A 16,614-nucleotide genomic window follows, 5' to 3' on the forward strand; every position below is an offset into this window, starting at 1 on the left:
CTTAGAAAGGAAAATTAATTTCCATAGCGTCCCTTGACAATTAAAAATACTCCAGCTGCGATCCCCAACAAGCCCAGAGTCAGGCCCGCTCCACAGTACACATCTAGTCCAAGACTGGGATGACTGAAGTCAAGTTCTGTGGAGGAAGTAAGAAAATATCTATTATTACAGACACAAGAAAGTGTTTCACAACAAGTTGTTGTATTATTTTCATGTTTAAGTGTCTTTACAAGATGAAACAATCACCCCAGATCCTTGTTATAGGTCTCTCCAGGGCTGAGTGCTCCACCGTGCAACCGTAAATGTCTCCCTCCTCTGGTGTGAATGTCAGGGTTGAGAACTGGTGGAAGGTTTGATCATGATTGGGATAATATCGACTCAGCGACATCCCCTCCAACACTGGGCGGCCATTTTTGGTCCAGCTGACATTGATGTTAGGCGGGTAGAAATGATTCACAAAGCAGACAAGACTGTTTTCAGCACCCAGCTCAACATCTTCAGAGGGGTAGAGGACAACCCCAGGAGGGTCTTTGGTGGGTCAAAAGACAAATAAAAACCTTCATTTGTGTTTCATTCATCAGAAATGAATGTTTACGTTAATACAACATACAGTATAGATTCCTTACCTTTTTCTTCTGGTACGTTTTTCTCTTCCGCTGCCAAGAAGTTCACCAATACTGAACACGCCTTCTTGTCTTTCAAAGCATTTTTATATAAATAAAAAGTCTTAAAAACTTCACTAGGGTCAAGAATCATAAATTTGGGCACAGTGTATACAATGGCTTGTCTCATGAAATCCACGTATAAAATCTCCTCAGCGTCAAATGTAAACTGTTCCTCAGTTGTGCCATTCTCAAAGCAGCCCACCAAATAGACAACTTCATGCGGAACTGAAACACAATACAATAGAAAAAACAACAACTAATAAATGTATCAGTAAAAACCTGTAACAACAAAAAGCTAATCTGTCTCATTTTACTTAATCTGTTTTTCTTTCAGACATCTGAGTTATCCACAGAAACTCTCAGGTGAAAAGTCTATCTCATATTTTCATGTTTCCATAAATTTACTCTTAATCTTACTATGCTGTACTATACTATAGTACATTTGAAACTCATTCTTACTTTGTGAAAAGGCGCAGAGGGTGTTGAGCATCAGGACTATAATAGCAGAGCTGAACATTTTCATTGTTGGAGTCTCTCTACCTGCGCAATAAGGTTTATCTGTCATTATCACTGTTGCCAGTGAGGAACTCCGACAACAATCACATGACCAGACTGTGTGCAAAACAAAGTCATAAATTGTGTCCTTGGTAAATAATCACTGACCTGTATCCAAGTATCCTTGAGTTACCAAAAGTTCACCACTATAAAACAAGATCCTTTTGTAGAAAGAAGAGCTTGACCAAAGTGTCTGTGCTATGTAGCCTCAATGAATGTGGATGTTAAAACAGCAGTCCAACCGGTTTTGCAGGAGAAACCAAAATTAGCTGCCGAGAAATGACAGCGTGCATACAGTAAATAAACTGTATCTGCATCATTATCTGAGGAGTGTAAAATATGAGAAAATTTGAGAGAGTTGGAAAAAAAACAGTTTTTGGCCTTCTAACAGTGTTGAATGGTTATTTTCCACTGCATATTTCATGAATTATTTTTTGAAGCAGCACAGATCTTTATTTGATCCAATAAAATAATCTACAGTAGAGGTTCCCACACTATTTGGTGAACCCTAATCACAAAAGTGCATATGTAGACTATATGTAAGCTGTGAGCGTTTCATCCAAAGAGTGATTGATTCCTCTGAATAGTTTTACAGGACAAAAGAGGTGAAACTATCCAGCATCCAAAACATTTTAAAAAAACTAATATATCTGCCAATTTATCTTGTGACTTCTTGGTAGGCCACAACTCCCAGGTTGAAAAGCACTAACTAACAGTATTAAGGGTTGTGTGTGTTCTCTCAAAACATTCAAAATAAACATTTGTTGCCAAGAGATTGCCCAACAAGTGTTGCCATTATCGGTACATCCTGTGTGTGGAGACAAAACAATTGGCCAAGTCTTGCACAAAATGCTTTGGGCACAAATAGCAACTTAGAGCTATGAACACCAACTACATGACCATTTTTTGGTAACTCTTAATAATACAGCCCGTGTTTTACGGTGTAACTTCCCATCACTTGCCATGTAATTTCCCAGAACTTACAGTGTAACTTCCTCGTATGAATCCGTACATATAAAATACTTTCCGGTTCTTACTGGTATTTAAATGTAGGTGCAGCGGAAGAAAATGAAACAACGAGAAACAAGGGAGTAACAATTGGGGTTTTAAAGTGTAACTTCCCAACATTTACCATGTAATTTCCTGGAACTTAATGGTGTAATTTTCTTGTATGAATCAGTATGTTACATGTGTATATGTGTACTAATGTACTACAAATGTTTTTGCTCATGGCAGTTATGACAATCATTACTTTATGCATGTGTGTTTGACAGGCAAGCTTCACCCACACTCAAGAGATTTATTATGCTTATGTCTTCTACTTCATTGTATGAATTTCAATAGAACAAGTCGAGAAATGGGTCTATACTTTTGAAATTTGGCTCCTAGCAGCCATGTTGGTCCAGCATTGCAGCAGCTCATAACAGGCAAACTTACCTCTCTCCAGTGCACAGCTATGAAAAGCTTGTATTGTCATCGGAGGATGAAAAAATAACAATACAGTAATCTAATAATATACATAGTATATCTTTAATTACACAATAATAAGGTACGCAGGAAGTTATGAAAAATGATTTTATTCTTTAATTACACATAAACCACAACATATGTGCTGTTCTCCCAGTCTTACTCTGTAGGTACAGACTAGTTACAATATAAATATTCTATATAATTAATGTTATATTCTAACATTAATGGGCTCAGTGCATCGAGTGAAATGAGCTTTTATTCCCAAATCTAGAACATATTTTTTACTAACCAATGAGGTAGTGCTGGATAATTGAGTCTATTATGTTATTTTCATCACGTCATCCTGGTCAAAACCTCAGCAAGGATAAATTTGGAGATGAAATAAAGAATGCTAAAAAAATTTCAGCTGAAGGCATTTCCAGAACTGTATCAATAAAGAAGGAATATTGCACTCATTTTGGCTCTTTTGACTACTTGTAGCTACTAGACTGTAATATTGTAAAACTGTGGCATACAACGCATCAGACCCACAATGACAACGGTAGACTGGCTTTGACTTGTAGGAGGTCTGAATATGACATTATCCCCCCAACCAGAACTTTTGGTCAATTTAATTAGATCAAACCAATTAAATATTGTCATGATCTCAAGATCATTATGTTATACTGTCATCTAGTGGTTTATACTGAAGGTTCTTCCTAAATAAAACCTTAGTTGTTGAAAGGAAATTGATGCATTAATTTGCTTTTCATGTGCTTATTATTGTAGTTAGAACATGTAGACAATAATTACAAATGAGACGGTGTTTACTGAGGAGGTTTTGGTTACACAAGGTGATGATTACTGTATTTATTTTAATCTGCGCTCATTTCACGTTAAAAACAGCAACTTTATGCATTAATTACTATTTTTGCCCCCAAAATTTAGTAAATGCCCCAATTTTTTTAGACAGTGGGGGCAAAAGTCCCCCCCCAATTTTTTTTTATTTCCTACACTGCATACATTCATACATTTACATAAGACAAAGGGTCAAGGCTGTAGGTTTACTGATGAAGGAATGGAAACCAGTGCATAGGTTCCTCATGGTGTGATCAAATAAACAAGTAGAAAGACAAATAAAACAGATACAAAAAAGGCAAAAACAAGGCCACAGAGGGACAAAGAGTACTGACCTACTAGATGACTTTTGGAAGTGATGAGGGAATTATGGAGGTATGGAGTGAAATTATTGTTCAAAAACAAGAAAAGGAAAAAAGAAATTGATACTTTCAGCAGTTCTGATGTAGAATCAGACAAGAGAAGGAGCATTTAAAACAAAATTGGACATTTTCTTTTTAAGCATTTCTACCTCATAGTAGTGATTAAATAAATCTAGGACCAGTCTAATATTGCTTGCAATATGCCTATTCGATTGATAAACCAAATTGATTGTCACTCATCTATTATAAAGGTATTTGTAAGAATAGTAACTGTTAAATATCACAAAATATCAACACTCTGCTTCAGTCTTCACTAACTCCTGAAGGAAATATCTGGCTCTTTAGCTGCTAAATGCTCCATATATGTATGTTGCACTCTGCTGGGCAGTTGCCTGCTGTGTCTGGAAATGAGGTCGAAGAGAGCAGTTTGCAGGTTGTAAAACCAATACAAGCTGCAGTTTGCAGGTTGTAAAACCAATACAAGCTAAAAGAGGCTAAAAGTCTCAATAGAGTTTGAAGGGAAATGGATGCAAAGATTATAGGCCACAAAATATTACATATTGTAGAAATGTACAGATGGAAACTGCAGTCGTCTCTAGTTCTGACATTTACGTTTTATTGATTTCAGGCTCAATGTCATAATCATATATGATGAACATATACAGTTTCACTAACTGAGACCACACCGAGAACATTAGATTTCAATAGTTTAATTGAGATAATGAAAGAGAGCTGATATGTTGATGGATGAGTTGGAGAACCTGATGAAGGATTAGGGATGGAGGGATGACGTGATGGGGGGAGGAAAGGGGTGAGGTGTGAGAGTTGAGGAACATAGAATGGAGGGTTGAGGAACGATGATGGATGTATGGTATGTCGACTGGACGACGACTGCCGACAGTAGGGAGGTAGGAGGGAACGGGGAGAAGTTGAGACTCTGAGTGGGGGAACTGTCTCTCCAGTCCATCGCCTGGATAGAGCCCCCAAAAAGAACTTCATGCGGAGATGTGTTCAAGAACGTGGCTGGAGTATGGTTCTGGAGAAATAGTGTGGGGGCTGAGTGCGAACTGTGGGATGACCATTTATGGGAAAACTGATGGTCTGGATGGCTCTTTGGAGTTGACCGAATGGAGTGGGTCGGAAGAAGGAAGCTCCGTGGCCCGCTGATGTCATGAACTAGTGGTGAAGGAATAGAAGCTGACTGGAGCACTGAAATGATGATGAATGGTTGTATTGAAGATGATTCGTTGTGTTGAAGCATTTTATATAGTTGGTTGACGGCAAAGAAAGAGTGAGGGCACACCCTCCATGATGCCTTGAGATTCAGATGAGGGTAGAATGGATGAAAAGAAAACAGACGGATTTGAGTGAGCCATATCGGCTGTGGCTAGAAAGTGAAGAACGAAAAGATGCTGTTTTATGGATAATATGGGAGGATGAAAGCCGAGGTGATATAGGAGGAAAAGATAGAAAGTCTGGAGGGAGGCAGGGGGGATGAAGGGGTGAGGGTTGGAGGGATGAAGGGTGGGGAATTCAATTCAATTCTATAATACAGCCCCGAATGACGACGAGGTCGTCACGTGGCACTTTAACGTAAAGCAGGTCTAGACCATTCTCTTTAATTAACGGAGACCCAACAATTCCCCCGTGAGCAAGCACTTGGTGACGGCGGTGAGGAAAAACTCCCCTTTAACGAGAAGAAACCTCAAGCAGAACCTGGCTCTAGGTGGGCAGCCATCTGCTTTGACCGGTTGGGTTAGAAAAAAATTTAGCATACAGGTTGAGAGAGAAAGGGAGGAAATGAAGGGAAAGGGGAGAGAGATGATAGTGGTGGGGGTTGAAGGATGAAGGGTCGAGGGATGAGGGATGAGGGATGCATGTATGGCTGCAGGCATGAGGTCGCTTGACCTGGCCTTTGGCAAATGTGGGAGCCGTCCGCTGCTCCGCTGTAGTGGGTGGTGTGGTGCCGTGGGTGTGCCCCGTATGAGAGACGTTGGGCAGGGAACCTGGAGGTGAGCAGCTGGATACATCGGTGATGAGCTGGAGGCTGTGTGGAGCGGGAAAAGCACGGCTTTTGAGACGAGGAGGTGACGTCTGAGTCGGGTAGAATGCATGTATGATATGCTGGGGATGATCGATGATCCGTTGTTTGGAGGGAAGAGGATGAGAGTTCCTCAGGAGGAGTAGGAGCGTTAACGAAGAAACATAATAACAGAAAAGTGAGTTAGTATGAACCATAGAGTTACATGAGCACTTAATAAATAAGCAGGAAAATGGGATGAAGGGTTAATTCGGAAAATAAAATTTAAAAAAGGAGGAAGAAAAGATAGTGGAGTGTGCCCTGGCCGGGGCTGGAGAGTCAGGGCTCCGTTGTAGCGGGCAGCGTGGTGACGACATCGGTGTGCGGCGTGCGTCGGGTTGGCGTTAGGCGATGAACCCGGAAGAGCGGGACGATTTAAGCTGCTGGCCGGAGAGGTGAAGAAAAAGTTTCCTTAGAGTTTGAAAAGTTTGGCAACGCTATTGTTTCGCTGGAACGGTATGTCAGTCTGTCTGAGAGCACTCTGTAGGTGAGTGAGCGTCCGGTTGAAGATGTCGATTGAAGGAAAACGAGCCGTGTCGGAATCGGCTATAACGTGGGTGTGTATGGGTCCCAGCTGATCAGCAGTGCGGCGTCTGAGGGAGTAGCTTTTCCTCCGAGGAGCAGCGGTGTAAACGGCCTCTGCGTGAATGTGGTGGTGAAAGAGGTATCTTGTTGGTACTGCCGGATCGAGTCGTGGATGGTATTGCTAGGGAACGTGGTCCATGGAGCGCGGGCGAGAGGTAAGCGTTTGCGATGCGACCCTATCACGGGTCACCTGCAACTGAGACGAGGGGAGACGAACGGATGGGGTGTGCCTAAATACTTTGTTGTGCGGAAGTGGGATGTGTACTCGGCGTGGTCTCTGTTCCCGAACCTTGTTTACAAATCTATAAACTTCATTTAGAGCATGTATGAAGACAAAGTTATAAAACAGACTTTTCTAAAGGATTTAAAACAGTATTCTCAGTTAATCCACGCTTGCTTCACTGGCTTAAGGTGTTTGCTCCGGATAAAAAACCTGGAGGAAAGATTGATTATTGAGGCAGATAAATTACTTCACATTTCAGACAAAAAATATTTGTAATGTATATGTAAAGGCCTACCCCAGCTGTTGGCACCAACACCCGAGCTACAATGAGAAAAAAACAAAATATAGACACGTTACAGCAAAATGCTTTCAAAAGAGTCTGTTTATTTATTTTTTTTACAATGTGTCTAAGTTACTATCATTAGAGGGGAGAATGAATATCAACCACATCTTATCTTAATTTGATTGCATCTCTCACCAGCAGACGTCTTGTAGTAAATCATCCCAGCAGCTGAAAATAGCAGCCCCAGCAGCAGCCCCGCAATCCCGACAGCAATCTTATTCATCCCTGAGTCAGACGTGGACTCTGAAAAAGAAATAGGTTAATCACAAACTCTGTATCATATTTCCATTCATTAATATGACAAAAGTTCAATCTTGTATCCAATGTTATTGCATGAGAGATACTAAAGAGTTAGAAGTTACTAAGTACTACACATGTTTACAAGTTTTATTCTATGCTGTTTCATGAGAAGATGTCTGTATAAACAATGTCATTTTCTTTGTACATACATATAAAAGTACATATCACTCTGTGTTGTTTTTAAATTTACAACCCTACTTCACTCCACGTGTCCATATGCGCACTCTCTTACCCAGGTCATAAAACTTTGGCTCCATGAGGCTGGCATGTTCCACCATGCAGGTGATCTTCTCTCCATTTATGGGTGTATATTCCAGATAGGAGTGGGTCTGGTAGAGCCAATTCCCATTGGACAGCTCCTCAGTGGACGTCACATCAGATGTCACCTCCTTTCCATTCCTCAGCCATGTCACTCTGATTTGTTTGGGATAAAAGCCATACGCGCTGCAGACGAGCATGCCTGGATGTTTGCTGCTTGCTGTCTCAACTGACCTCAGCTTGACGTAGGGCTCAACTGGAAGAAATAACCCAGACACAAAATTTTGCCATAAAATACCACATCTTTACCTGATGCATTTATAATTGATCCATTTATGATATACATTGACTTCCAGTCAATTTCTGTTATGGAGTCACCAAAATCACCTGAGTTCAAAAGGCCATTATACACTTGGCGGGAGTTTCTTTTGCAACGTTCTGTTCTCTGTATCTCAAGATTAATAAATCTTATATCTCTGTTGAAGACATCTGCACTCTCTTGTGCTTTCTTTGTGTAGCCGATCATTTTCCCCAAAGTGCTGTTGTATTGGAACACCAAAATCTTGTTAAAGTAGTACTGCTCCAGGTACACAGCATCATGACCATCAGGGGAACTAAACTGGCAACGAACCAAAGCTTGACCATAGAGAGCATCTGCAAGAATAATGCAAACAGATATTAGTTGATGTGGCGGACACTTCTTTGTCTGTTTTGTTGTTTATGCGCTACTTTTTCATTCATATTCCAGCAAGTGAACATTTGTCTCTTTAAATAGTAACAAAAATAAACTCACAGTTTCTATTCTCATGTCACTTACCTGTTCTTAAAAATGTCAACAACAGCAAGAGGAGAGTGTAGAAGCTGAGAGCATGAGACATGTTGTCAGATCAATGAGAGAGATCCAGATGAAACAAACTTGTTAAAGCTGAAACTGTGCCGGAAAAACAAGGAAGTTCAGAAACAGATTTATATAACAGAATATTTCCTCATCGGGTGAACTCACCTGCTTATCTTCCATTGTTATTGCGTGTCATTAGACTACTTCTTCTCTCTTTGCATAAAATTGTGGTGGTGTAAGAAGTACCCAGATCCTTTATATTTAAGAAAAAGAAGCAATGTATCTTCACAGTCTAAAACTCCATGGCAACTAAAATTCTTGCATTCCAAATTTTATTTGAGTAAAAGTACAAGTGGTAAAGTAATATCAGCAAAAATTTACATCAAGCATCAAAAGTAAAAATGTTCTTTGTGTAGAAAAATGGTCCCTGTGAGTGTTAATAGCTGGTCGAGACAGAGCTAACTTCAACTACTTTAAATGAACTTTAATAAAATATTTTGCACCGAAAAGTAGTAAAGAGGTATATTGTATCATAAAGTGGAAATACAGTACAAGTGCAAGTAGAAGTTAAGTTTCAATAGGTAAACTACAAGTACCTCAAAAATGCAGTACTTGAATCAGTATACTTATATACTTTTTACCACTGGCTGTATTTCTGCAGAATTTGTCAGTGATAACTTTGGTTTTATAACAACATCATCGTAGTTAAAATAACATTTTCCCATCATATCTACTTATTTTGCCATCAATCTTTTTTATTCTTTTTGTTTATCTTTTTTATATTTACTTTTACATCACACCCAACTGATGAGGCTCCTCTTGTTAATTGTCACATTATTCATGTCTGTGAAGATTCTGTTGTCCAGGTCATGGTCTATATGATATCTCTAATAACTGTCACATGACAGACAAGATGACAAATGGCCGACATGTGACTTCAATGACCCTGAAGAGGTTAAATACCTGCTCCCCACCAGTCAGAACTGAAGAAGCCTTTTGGATCAGAAGGCGAAACATCAAGAATCTACGAGTCCAGTTGCTCTTGACTCAACGTTTCTGGATACATTAATTAATGAACTGACTTATTTATTGACGATGAAGTCGCTATCATTCATTGGCCACAGAAGTTTTCACTATATTAGTAATGAATCATCCACTGCACAGTAAAATAAAAATATTTAGTAGTGCTGTACCATGTTCTTTCACAGATTTGTTCAAATACATGCATTCATATTTTCTATTAAGTATATAATGGGAAATAGAAAGCAAAATAGTAAATAAAGATGCCATATCATCCTGTAAAGACAAAGTGCTTGCAGGAAGACAGAAACGTCAGTAAATGAATCATGAAGGCATGAAATGTAATGTTCATCTGCAAAATGCTTCTCTAATAAAGTTTCCCTCTTCTGCACCAACTAGCACTTATTATCTCCAATAAATTTGACAGAATGTAGTTTCCTCATTGAGGTGTCTCATGAAGGTACTGTTAGGTGGAGTGAAGCAGGTGGTCCCAAATGCAAAAGACTGCAGGCTCCTCTTCATATCTAAACTGTCATAAATCAAACCGTCTCAGAATTACATAAATATAACTTAAAGTGCACATGTCAGAGTGACAGCATTACATCGCCAACCTAGGAACCTTTACCATAAAGACTAGAAACATAAATTGCTGTTGACATAAACATGAACAAGTAAATCTGTTAAGCGGGATGTACTGCATATTAAGGCTGCATGTAACAACATAAAGAAAGACAACTGTTGCTCAGAGTTTCAGTTCACTTTTTCACTTATATGCAAATATTTTTCATTTCAAACATTCAACTGTTGGACACAAGATGTCTCCTACTTCACTGTAAAGTCCGTTCTCAGTCAACACACATTTTTTAAATAACACACATTTCTGAGTAGAAAGAAGTTGAATTTTATTTGGCATGTGTATGTACATTACAGTAAGTTACAGGGAAATGTTCACATGAAAGAGGCAAGTTGAGACCCAGCTGTAAAATTGTCTTTTTGTTTCTAGTGTTTGACTGAACCAGTTTGTAACACTGCATCTCTTACATTTATATTTCTATTGCTTTCCATAATATATCCTCTTTAAAGCAAAATAAAGGTTAAGAAGATTATAAATTGTGCATATTTGTGTTGCACTGCAAAATCATACAGTGTTTATGTACAATGCATTAAAAATGATTTGATGCAATACAGTATACAGTTGCAATGTTGACTATATTCAGCAACAGATATATCTTTATCCTTTCTGTTGTTGACAATAAACTACCTCCTGAATCTTGAATCTTTAATTACTGCCGATGGTATCCTTTAGTAATAAAGAATACTCCAGTTGCAACACCAAAAAAGCCCAGAGTCAAGCCCACTCCACAGAAAACATCTGGTCCAAGACTGGGATGACTCACCTCAGGTTCTGTAGAGGAAGTTTAAGAACATATGCATCATTACAGACACAAGAAGTAATTGAATTATTATTTGAAATATCTTTACAAGATAAAACAATCACCCCAGATCTTTGTTATAGGTCTCTCCAGGGCTGAGTGCTCCACTGTGCAGCTGTAAATGTCTCCCTCCTCTGGTGTGAATGTCAGGGTTGAGAACTGGTGGAAGGTTTGATCGTTATTGGGATAATATCGACTCAGTGACACCTTCTTTGACACCGGACGGCCATTTTTGGTCCAGCTGATTTTGGTGTGAGGTGGGTAGAAATGATTCACAAAGCAGACGAGAATGTTTTCAACACCCAGCTCAACGTCTTCAGAGGGGTACAGGATGCTCTCAGGTGGGTCTTTGGTGGGTCAAAAGACGAATAAAAAGCTTCAGCAACATTTCATCAATCATGTCACTACAGAGATGAATGTTGAGGTTAAAACAGCATACAAGTATAAATCCTTCACCTTTGTCTTCTGGTGGATTTTTTTCCTCTGCTGCAGCAAGTTTTATAAGTGATAAACACAGGTTTTTGTTTGTCAGAGAATCTCTAAGTTCACACAAACCCACCAAAACTTGACTCGGATCAGGAACAAGAGATGTTGGCACAGTATAAACAATCTCATTGGTTTGGAAATCCACATATAACATCTCCTCAGCGTCAAACTCAAACTGCATCTCTACAGTGCCGTTCACGAAGCAGCCCACAACATACAGAAGTTCATGCGGAACTGAAAAACAATATGATGGAAGTAAAGACATTTATAAATATGTCCAAATATATGATGCTTTCATTGAAAAAAAGTTACAGGTTCTGTCTGACTGCCTAATAATGTGTTTTTTTTCCTTCAGGCATTTGTATTCTCCATGTACAGAAACCGAAAACATTCAAGGCTAAACTATATTTTACTATGAATTTTTACAATTAATCTCAAATAGGACACAAGAGCAGTAAATATAAAGCTCATTCTTACTTTGTGAAAAGGCACAGAAGGTGCTGAGCATCAGGATTATGACAGCAGAGCACTTCATGTCTGAGCTGCAGATCTTCATCTTTGGAGACTCTCAGTCTGAAAGGACCGACTGAGCGTGTTTTATTTTTCTTTATCCCCATTGCCAATGAGGAAGTTCACACTCACTCAATCACATGACTGAATTGTGTGCAGAAACTTTTTTTTGGGTCCCTGGTGAATAATCTGTAAAACTGCACCTGTATAGGCTTTTGAGTTAGCAAAATATTTAGATTGATATAAAACCAAATAAATAATTTTGTAGCTTTGTAGAACTTGATCACAGTCTATCACAGCTTCCTCATTATTATTATAATGTGGACAGCAGCCTAACCTGTTTTGCAGATAATTATCTTTTGGACCTGCCAACAATTGTTCAGTATAAGGAAACTGAGATTGCGGGAAAAAACAATGATGTTTATCACAATACATTTTTTTACCCTGTTAGCTGTGTTTTTGAATGGTTTGGTGCATTTTCCGTCATGACTTTCCAACATTGTTTAGTTTAGTCGACACATTTAGAAGGAGAAAATTCAGTCACACACAACTATAAAATGTCAACTGTGACCACGGAAGACCAAGACTTCATTTCACTTCATTGCGGTGCTTGATGTACAGGGTCATAGGGTCGTGAGATGATTAACAGGATAGAAAAGTTGGATCAATATCTTGATGCAGTGTCCCAGCAGGTAAATGGGTTAAGGGCCCATGTATAAAGAGAAATAAACATCACTGTGGGCAAAAATGGTGATGAAGCAGCACAGAACACCCACTTCATGAATATTTTCTTTCAATGTTTAAAAATGGGAGCTGTGATTGTTTTGTTGATGTGTCCCATATGAAGAGCAAATAGCTATTATGGTTATTTTACATCAACTAGCATGTAACATTAAAATAGAGGGTGTGCAAACTTTGCAGAGAGGCCTCTATGGCAGGTAAGTTGTTCATCTTTGAGGACTTGCCACAGCTCTTCTGTTGATGCAGACATCTTGGTTACTTCTGTCTCTTCATGTAATCATAGACTGACTCGATGATGTTGAGATCAGGGCTCTGTGGGGGCCATACATACCATCTGTTGCAGGGCTCGTTGTTTTTTATTTTTTATTTATTTAACCTTTATTTAACCAGGAGATTCCCATTGAGATTAAGAATCTCTTTTTCAAGGGAGACCTGACCAAGATGAGCAGCAGCAGCACAAATAAAAACACATAGTAACAGACAGAAAACACAAAATGAGACAAATTTAAAAAGAAAATAAAAACAAGCATAAGGAAACTCACATTTCAAAAGAGAAATTTCTTGGAATCAGTTGCATCACCAGGTAAATTTAAAACATTTACATCCTAGGCAATGTGCCTCTAATTAATTTCATTTTGGATTTAAATGCGTTTAATTAGATTAATTTGTTTAGTTTCAAGTCATTCTGCAACGTATTCCATGCTGACGGTGCATAATACACATATGCCCTTTTTACAATTTCCATATGGGCATTTGGGACAGAAAGCATAAAGAAGTCCTGAGAATGCAAAGAGTATTGTCCAGCACTTTTCTGGGTGATAAAAACACATTTTTGCCTTACATTGTATATAAAGGTGTGCCAATGTAAAAGCCTACACGTCAGCCATATGAAGACATTAAGCAGAGGTATGCATACTGTGTATAAAAGATCACCATAGTCCAACACAGGTAAAAAAGTGGCAGCAATAACTTATTTAAAAATAAAATACCAGTTTTAGCCTCAGTTTTTTTCACCAGATACTGTAGATGTGGCTTAAAAGTGAGAGAGTCATCGAGAGTTAACAAACTCTATTTCACTTCCCTCAAGAGTGACCACCAAAGGGATATTTTGTGGCCTGTTTCTAGAGTTGGTAAACAACATAAGTTTGGTCTTATCTGCATTAAGAACGAGTTTCAGCAGAAGTAGGGGATTTGTTCTTGATTCTGGTTGTATGTTTGGGGTTATTGTCATGCTGCAGAATATCAGACGCCTCCCAGATGGTTTTGCACAATGGATAAGAATCTAAACATCTCAAGTGCCTAAAACCTTTGCATAGTACTGCATATGTAGTGTTTGTCCATCAAAAATTAAAGACCAATAAAGTAATAAAAATAACAACAAAAAAAAGCAAATGGATGTTTTATATGTTGTGAAGAAAAAAACTTTTAATATGATGATATACAGAGTGAAAACATCCAGGATGTTTGGCAGACAAATAAATACATGAAACAAACTGTAATGTCACAGGGAGGGGCCCTTTGAAACGTAACACTCAGGGGTCTATGGGGGTCTTAATCTGTCCATACCAAGGAGAGCAGTGTCTGTTTAATAGATCTTTTTCATGGTAGATGTTTTGACTTGCTTTGTAGGAGAAGCGCAGGTGTTACTAATAACACTGGAGTCAAATCATATACAGACAACTTCAGTTTCAAGTAGGCTTTATACTGTAAAATGTGTCTAAACGCTGTGTTGCATTTTGCAATAAACATTACATCATGCCCTCCACTGCTGCCTCCTCCTCCACCAAGCCTGCAGCCACTCTCTCCCTCTCCCCCTCCTTGTGTTACTGTGTTTAATTACAGGAGTGGAGACAGGTGTGCAGGCAACCAGCTGCCATTCATCATGATTAGTCCTGCATGAATACGTGGTTCAGGCTCCACCTTGTCGCCAGATTGTAGACTCTGTTCATACAGTTAGTCACTCCTCTAGCCTTTGAGTCTAGTTACTGTTCTAACAGTATCTGCATTTATCTAACACCTGTTTGCCTGTGCCCGCAGCGTGCCTCCGTCTGACTCCGGTCCCCGCCTCCAGACCTCCTGTCTCGTCTGTCTTCCTCATCGGCTCAGTATAGTTCCCTGCTCTCTGGATACCACTCCGCCTGGCTCCCCTCAGCATTTCCTCTGCCCTGCTCGGCCCAGCTTTATGCCCAAGCCTCAGTCCCAGTCCCCCAGCTACCAACCCAGCAATAAACTATCTTTCAAATTTAATCTCTCCCTCCAGCCTCAGTGTTCAGCATTTGGGTTCATTAGTCTAGCCATAACATTGCATTAGATCATTTTAAACTTGATTTTAAAGGTGTGAGCGCCACAATGAAATACAGTCACATCATCATTTTGGCTTGTATGAATGAAGGATTTATTCAATGTAAAGTCAGACAACCTCATCTTTATTTACAATTCTGTAGTTTGGAAGGTAATTTAACTCTATACAGTTAAAGTTGCATATTTTCTTGTTGCTATTTGTGTAATCTTTGAGGGAAGGACCATTGCAGAATTGTTTGAAACGCGATAATGATTACAATCATATGATGAATAATATCAGTGTTGTGATTTTTTTATGTTATGTGATATTTTGTATGGAGCCCTAACAAAGACAAAATGTAGTAAAAGGTTAACATACAAATCAAAAATATAACTTAATAACAAAACAGCTAATGGAAAATACATTGATAAATAAAATAAAGTGAGTTTTAACTAATTTACATTTACAGTACATAGTAGACTGAAATGTATCTGAACAATGAAGTTAAAGTTTTCAAGTCGTCCTTAAAACAACAGTCAGACGCCCATATGAACAATGAAAGAGATTTTCCACGCTGTAATTATTCCTCCTGTTCATACTGGCTGTTAAAAGATCCCCTTCAAATATGCTTTCAATGTAAATGATGGCTGGCCAAAATCCACAGTGTGTTCACACAGTCATTTTATACAAAAAGCCCTTCAAATCAGTTGTTATGGCGACAAATTGTCATTTTATGTAAATCAAGTGGGCCTCAGCTGGGCTGAAGTCATTTGAAAAACAAAACAAAGAGAGTTAACCTGGTGTAATGAGAGAGAACTTTAGGCTACTTAGGGAAATCAAAATAATCAAAAAAAAATTTCTATGGCTGTAAAGTGATGCTAACAAAACCCTTTCAGAGGACGTATTTCACCCTCTGGTGGCATACTGGAGGGTCTAGCAGGCCTCGGCAACAGCAGCCTTGAATGACTGTCAGTCTCAACTGGGAACTGATCATTTAATGACTTGAGTTTAGATAATATCCTACTGTTTGCAACTAACAGCGGTATCTGCTCAGCTAAATCTGCTTTGATGGTGTGAGTAAAGTCTTGATTAACTACAGGTATAGTAGATAAAAGTAAAACTACAAAACAGGTTTTTAGCTAATTAACAACTTTTAAGTTCAGGTTGTCAGCTAGTTATTAACTTTTAAATTATTAACTAGCTATTGTTAGCTAGTTAATAACTTAACTTTTAAGTTATTAACTAGGTAACATTTTTATGTTCAAGTTCTTAACTGTGAATGATCCTCTCTGAAAAAAGGAAAGCAGGTTATTAATAAAGACTCAAAGTCCTTCATGTGTGTCATGTTTTATTATAAACCTGTTGTGTATTTAACACACATTAACAGTAGGTACAGTATGTGAGACAGACCTGCGTTTGTCTCACATCCAGTCCTTAAGTGTGAGTCCAGGAAGCTCCATCCAGTTAGCCAGACTTAGAGTTAGCATGGACCCCTCCATGGCCTAGAAACAGCACACACACACAAAAAATCATATTAGCTTCAGATAAACTTTTAAGAACATTTTTGCACAGAAGGAGGACTGTGGATCTTGTGCCCCATCACTTACAGTGTAAGTGCGTCATGAAG

At 38.8% G+C, this 16,614-nt stretch overlaps 3 protein-coding genes across 3 annotated transcripts; all 3 read right to left on the reverse strand.

Moving 5' to 3' along the window:
• Positions 1 to 7: 7 nt before the first annotated feature.
• LOC122986954 (H-2 class II histocompatibility antigen, A-U alpha chain-like) lies at positions 8 to 2,039 on the reverse strand. The gene is made up of 4 exons (XM_044358508.1): positions 1,125 to 2,039; positions 627 to 890; positions 247 to 528; positions 8 to 136 (listed from the first exon to the last, which is right to left on the reverse strand). The coding sequence occupies exons 1-4, from the start codon at positions 1,228 to 1,230 to the stop codon at positions 15 to 17; spliced, it is 774 nt and encodes a 257-aa protein (XP_044214443.1). The 5' UTR covers positions 1,231 to 2,039; the 3' UTR covers positions 8 to 14.
• A 4,019-nt stretch (positions 2,040 to 6,058) lies between these two features.
• Positions 6,059 to 8,696, reverse strand: LOC122987269 (H-2 class II histocompatibility antigen, E-S beta chain-like). The gene is made up of 4 exons (XM_044359058.1): positions 8,682 to 8,696; positions 8,066 to 8,384; positions 7,653 to 7,934; positions 6,059 to 7,363 (listed from the first exon to the last, which is right to left on the reverse strand). Exons 1-4 carry the CDS (start codon positions 8,694 to 8,696, stop codon positions 7,218 to 7,220), a joined length of 762 nt encoding a protein of 253 aa, XP_044214993.1. The 3' UTR covers positions 6,059 to 7,217.
• Positions 8,697 to 10,783: 2,087 nt separating this feature from the next.
• LOC122986955 (H-2 class II histocompatibility antigen, A-U alpha chain-like) lies at positions 10,784 to 13,024 on the reverse strand. Its single transcript, XM_044358509.1, has 4 exons — positions 11,933 to 13,024; positions 11,426 to 11,689; positions 11,035 to 11,316; positions 10,784 to 10,941 (listed from the first exon to the last, which is right to left on the reverse strand). Exons 1-4 carry the CDS (start codon positions 12,009 to 12,011, stop codon positions 10,820 to 10,822), a joined length of 747 nt encoding a protein of 248 aa, XP_044214444.1. The 5' UTR covers positions 12,012 to 13,024; the 3' UTR covers positions 10,784 to 10,819.
• Between the last annotated feature and the right edge of the window lie 3,590 nt (positions 13,025 to 16,614).

The sequence above is a fragment of the Thunnus albacares genome, chromosome 8, assembly GCF_914725855.1.
Source record: "Thunnus albacares chromosome 8, fThuAlb1.1, whole genome shotgun sequence".
NCBI classification, from domain to species: Eukaryota; Metazoa; Chordata; class Actinopteri; order Scombriformes; family Scombridae; genus Thunnus; species Thunnus albacares.

Bases quoted from the DNA above. Each gene is read 5' to 3' on its own strand.
- LOC122986954 (XM_044358508.1), bottom strand. From the start codon at position 1,230: ATGACAGATAAACCTTATTGCGCAGGTAGAGAGACTCCAACAATGAAA. The intron at 891-1,124 runs GTAAGAATGAGT...ATTGTGTTTCAG, and splicing joins CCTCTGCGCCTTTTCACAAA to TTCCGCATGAAGTTGTCTAT. The intron at 137-246 runs GTGATTGTTTCA...CTTCCTCCACAG, and splicing joins ACCTATAACAAGGATCTGGG to AACTTGACTTCAGTCATCCC.
- LOC122987269 (XM_044359058.1), bottom strand. The intron at 7,935-8,065 runs GTGATTTTGGTG...TATTTCTTCCAG, and splicing joins TAATGGCCTTTTGAACTCAG to TTGAGCCCTACGTCAAGCTG. The intron at 7,364-7,652 runs GTAAGAGAGTGC...TTTCTTTTTCAG, and splicing joins GCCAAAGTTTTATGACCTGG to AGTCCACGTCTGACTCAGGG.
- LOC122986955 (XM_044358509.1), bottom strand. From the start codon at position 12,011: ATGAAGATCTGCAGCTCAGACATGAAGTGCTCTGCTGTCATAATCCTG. The intron at 11,690-11,932 runs GTAAGAATGAGC...ATTGTTTTTCAG, and splicing joins CTTCTGTGCCTTTTCACAAA to TTCCGCATGAACTTCTGTAT. The intron at 11,317-11,425 runs GTGAAGGATTTA...GACCCACCAAAG, and splicing joins AAATCCACCAGAAGACAAAG to ACCCACCTGAGAGCATCCTG.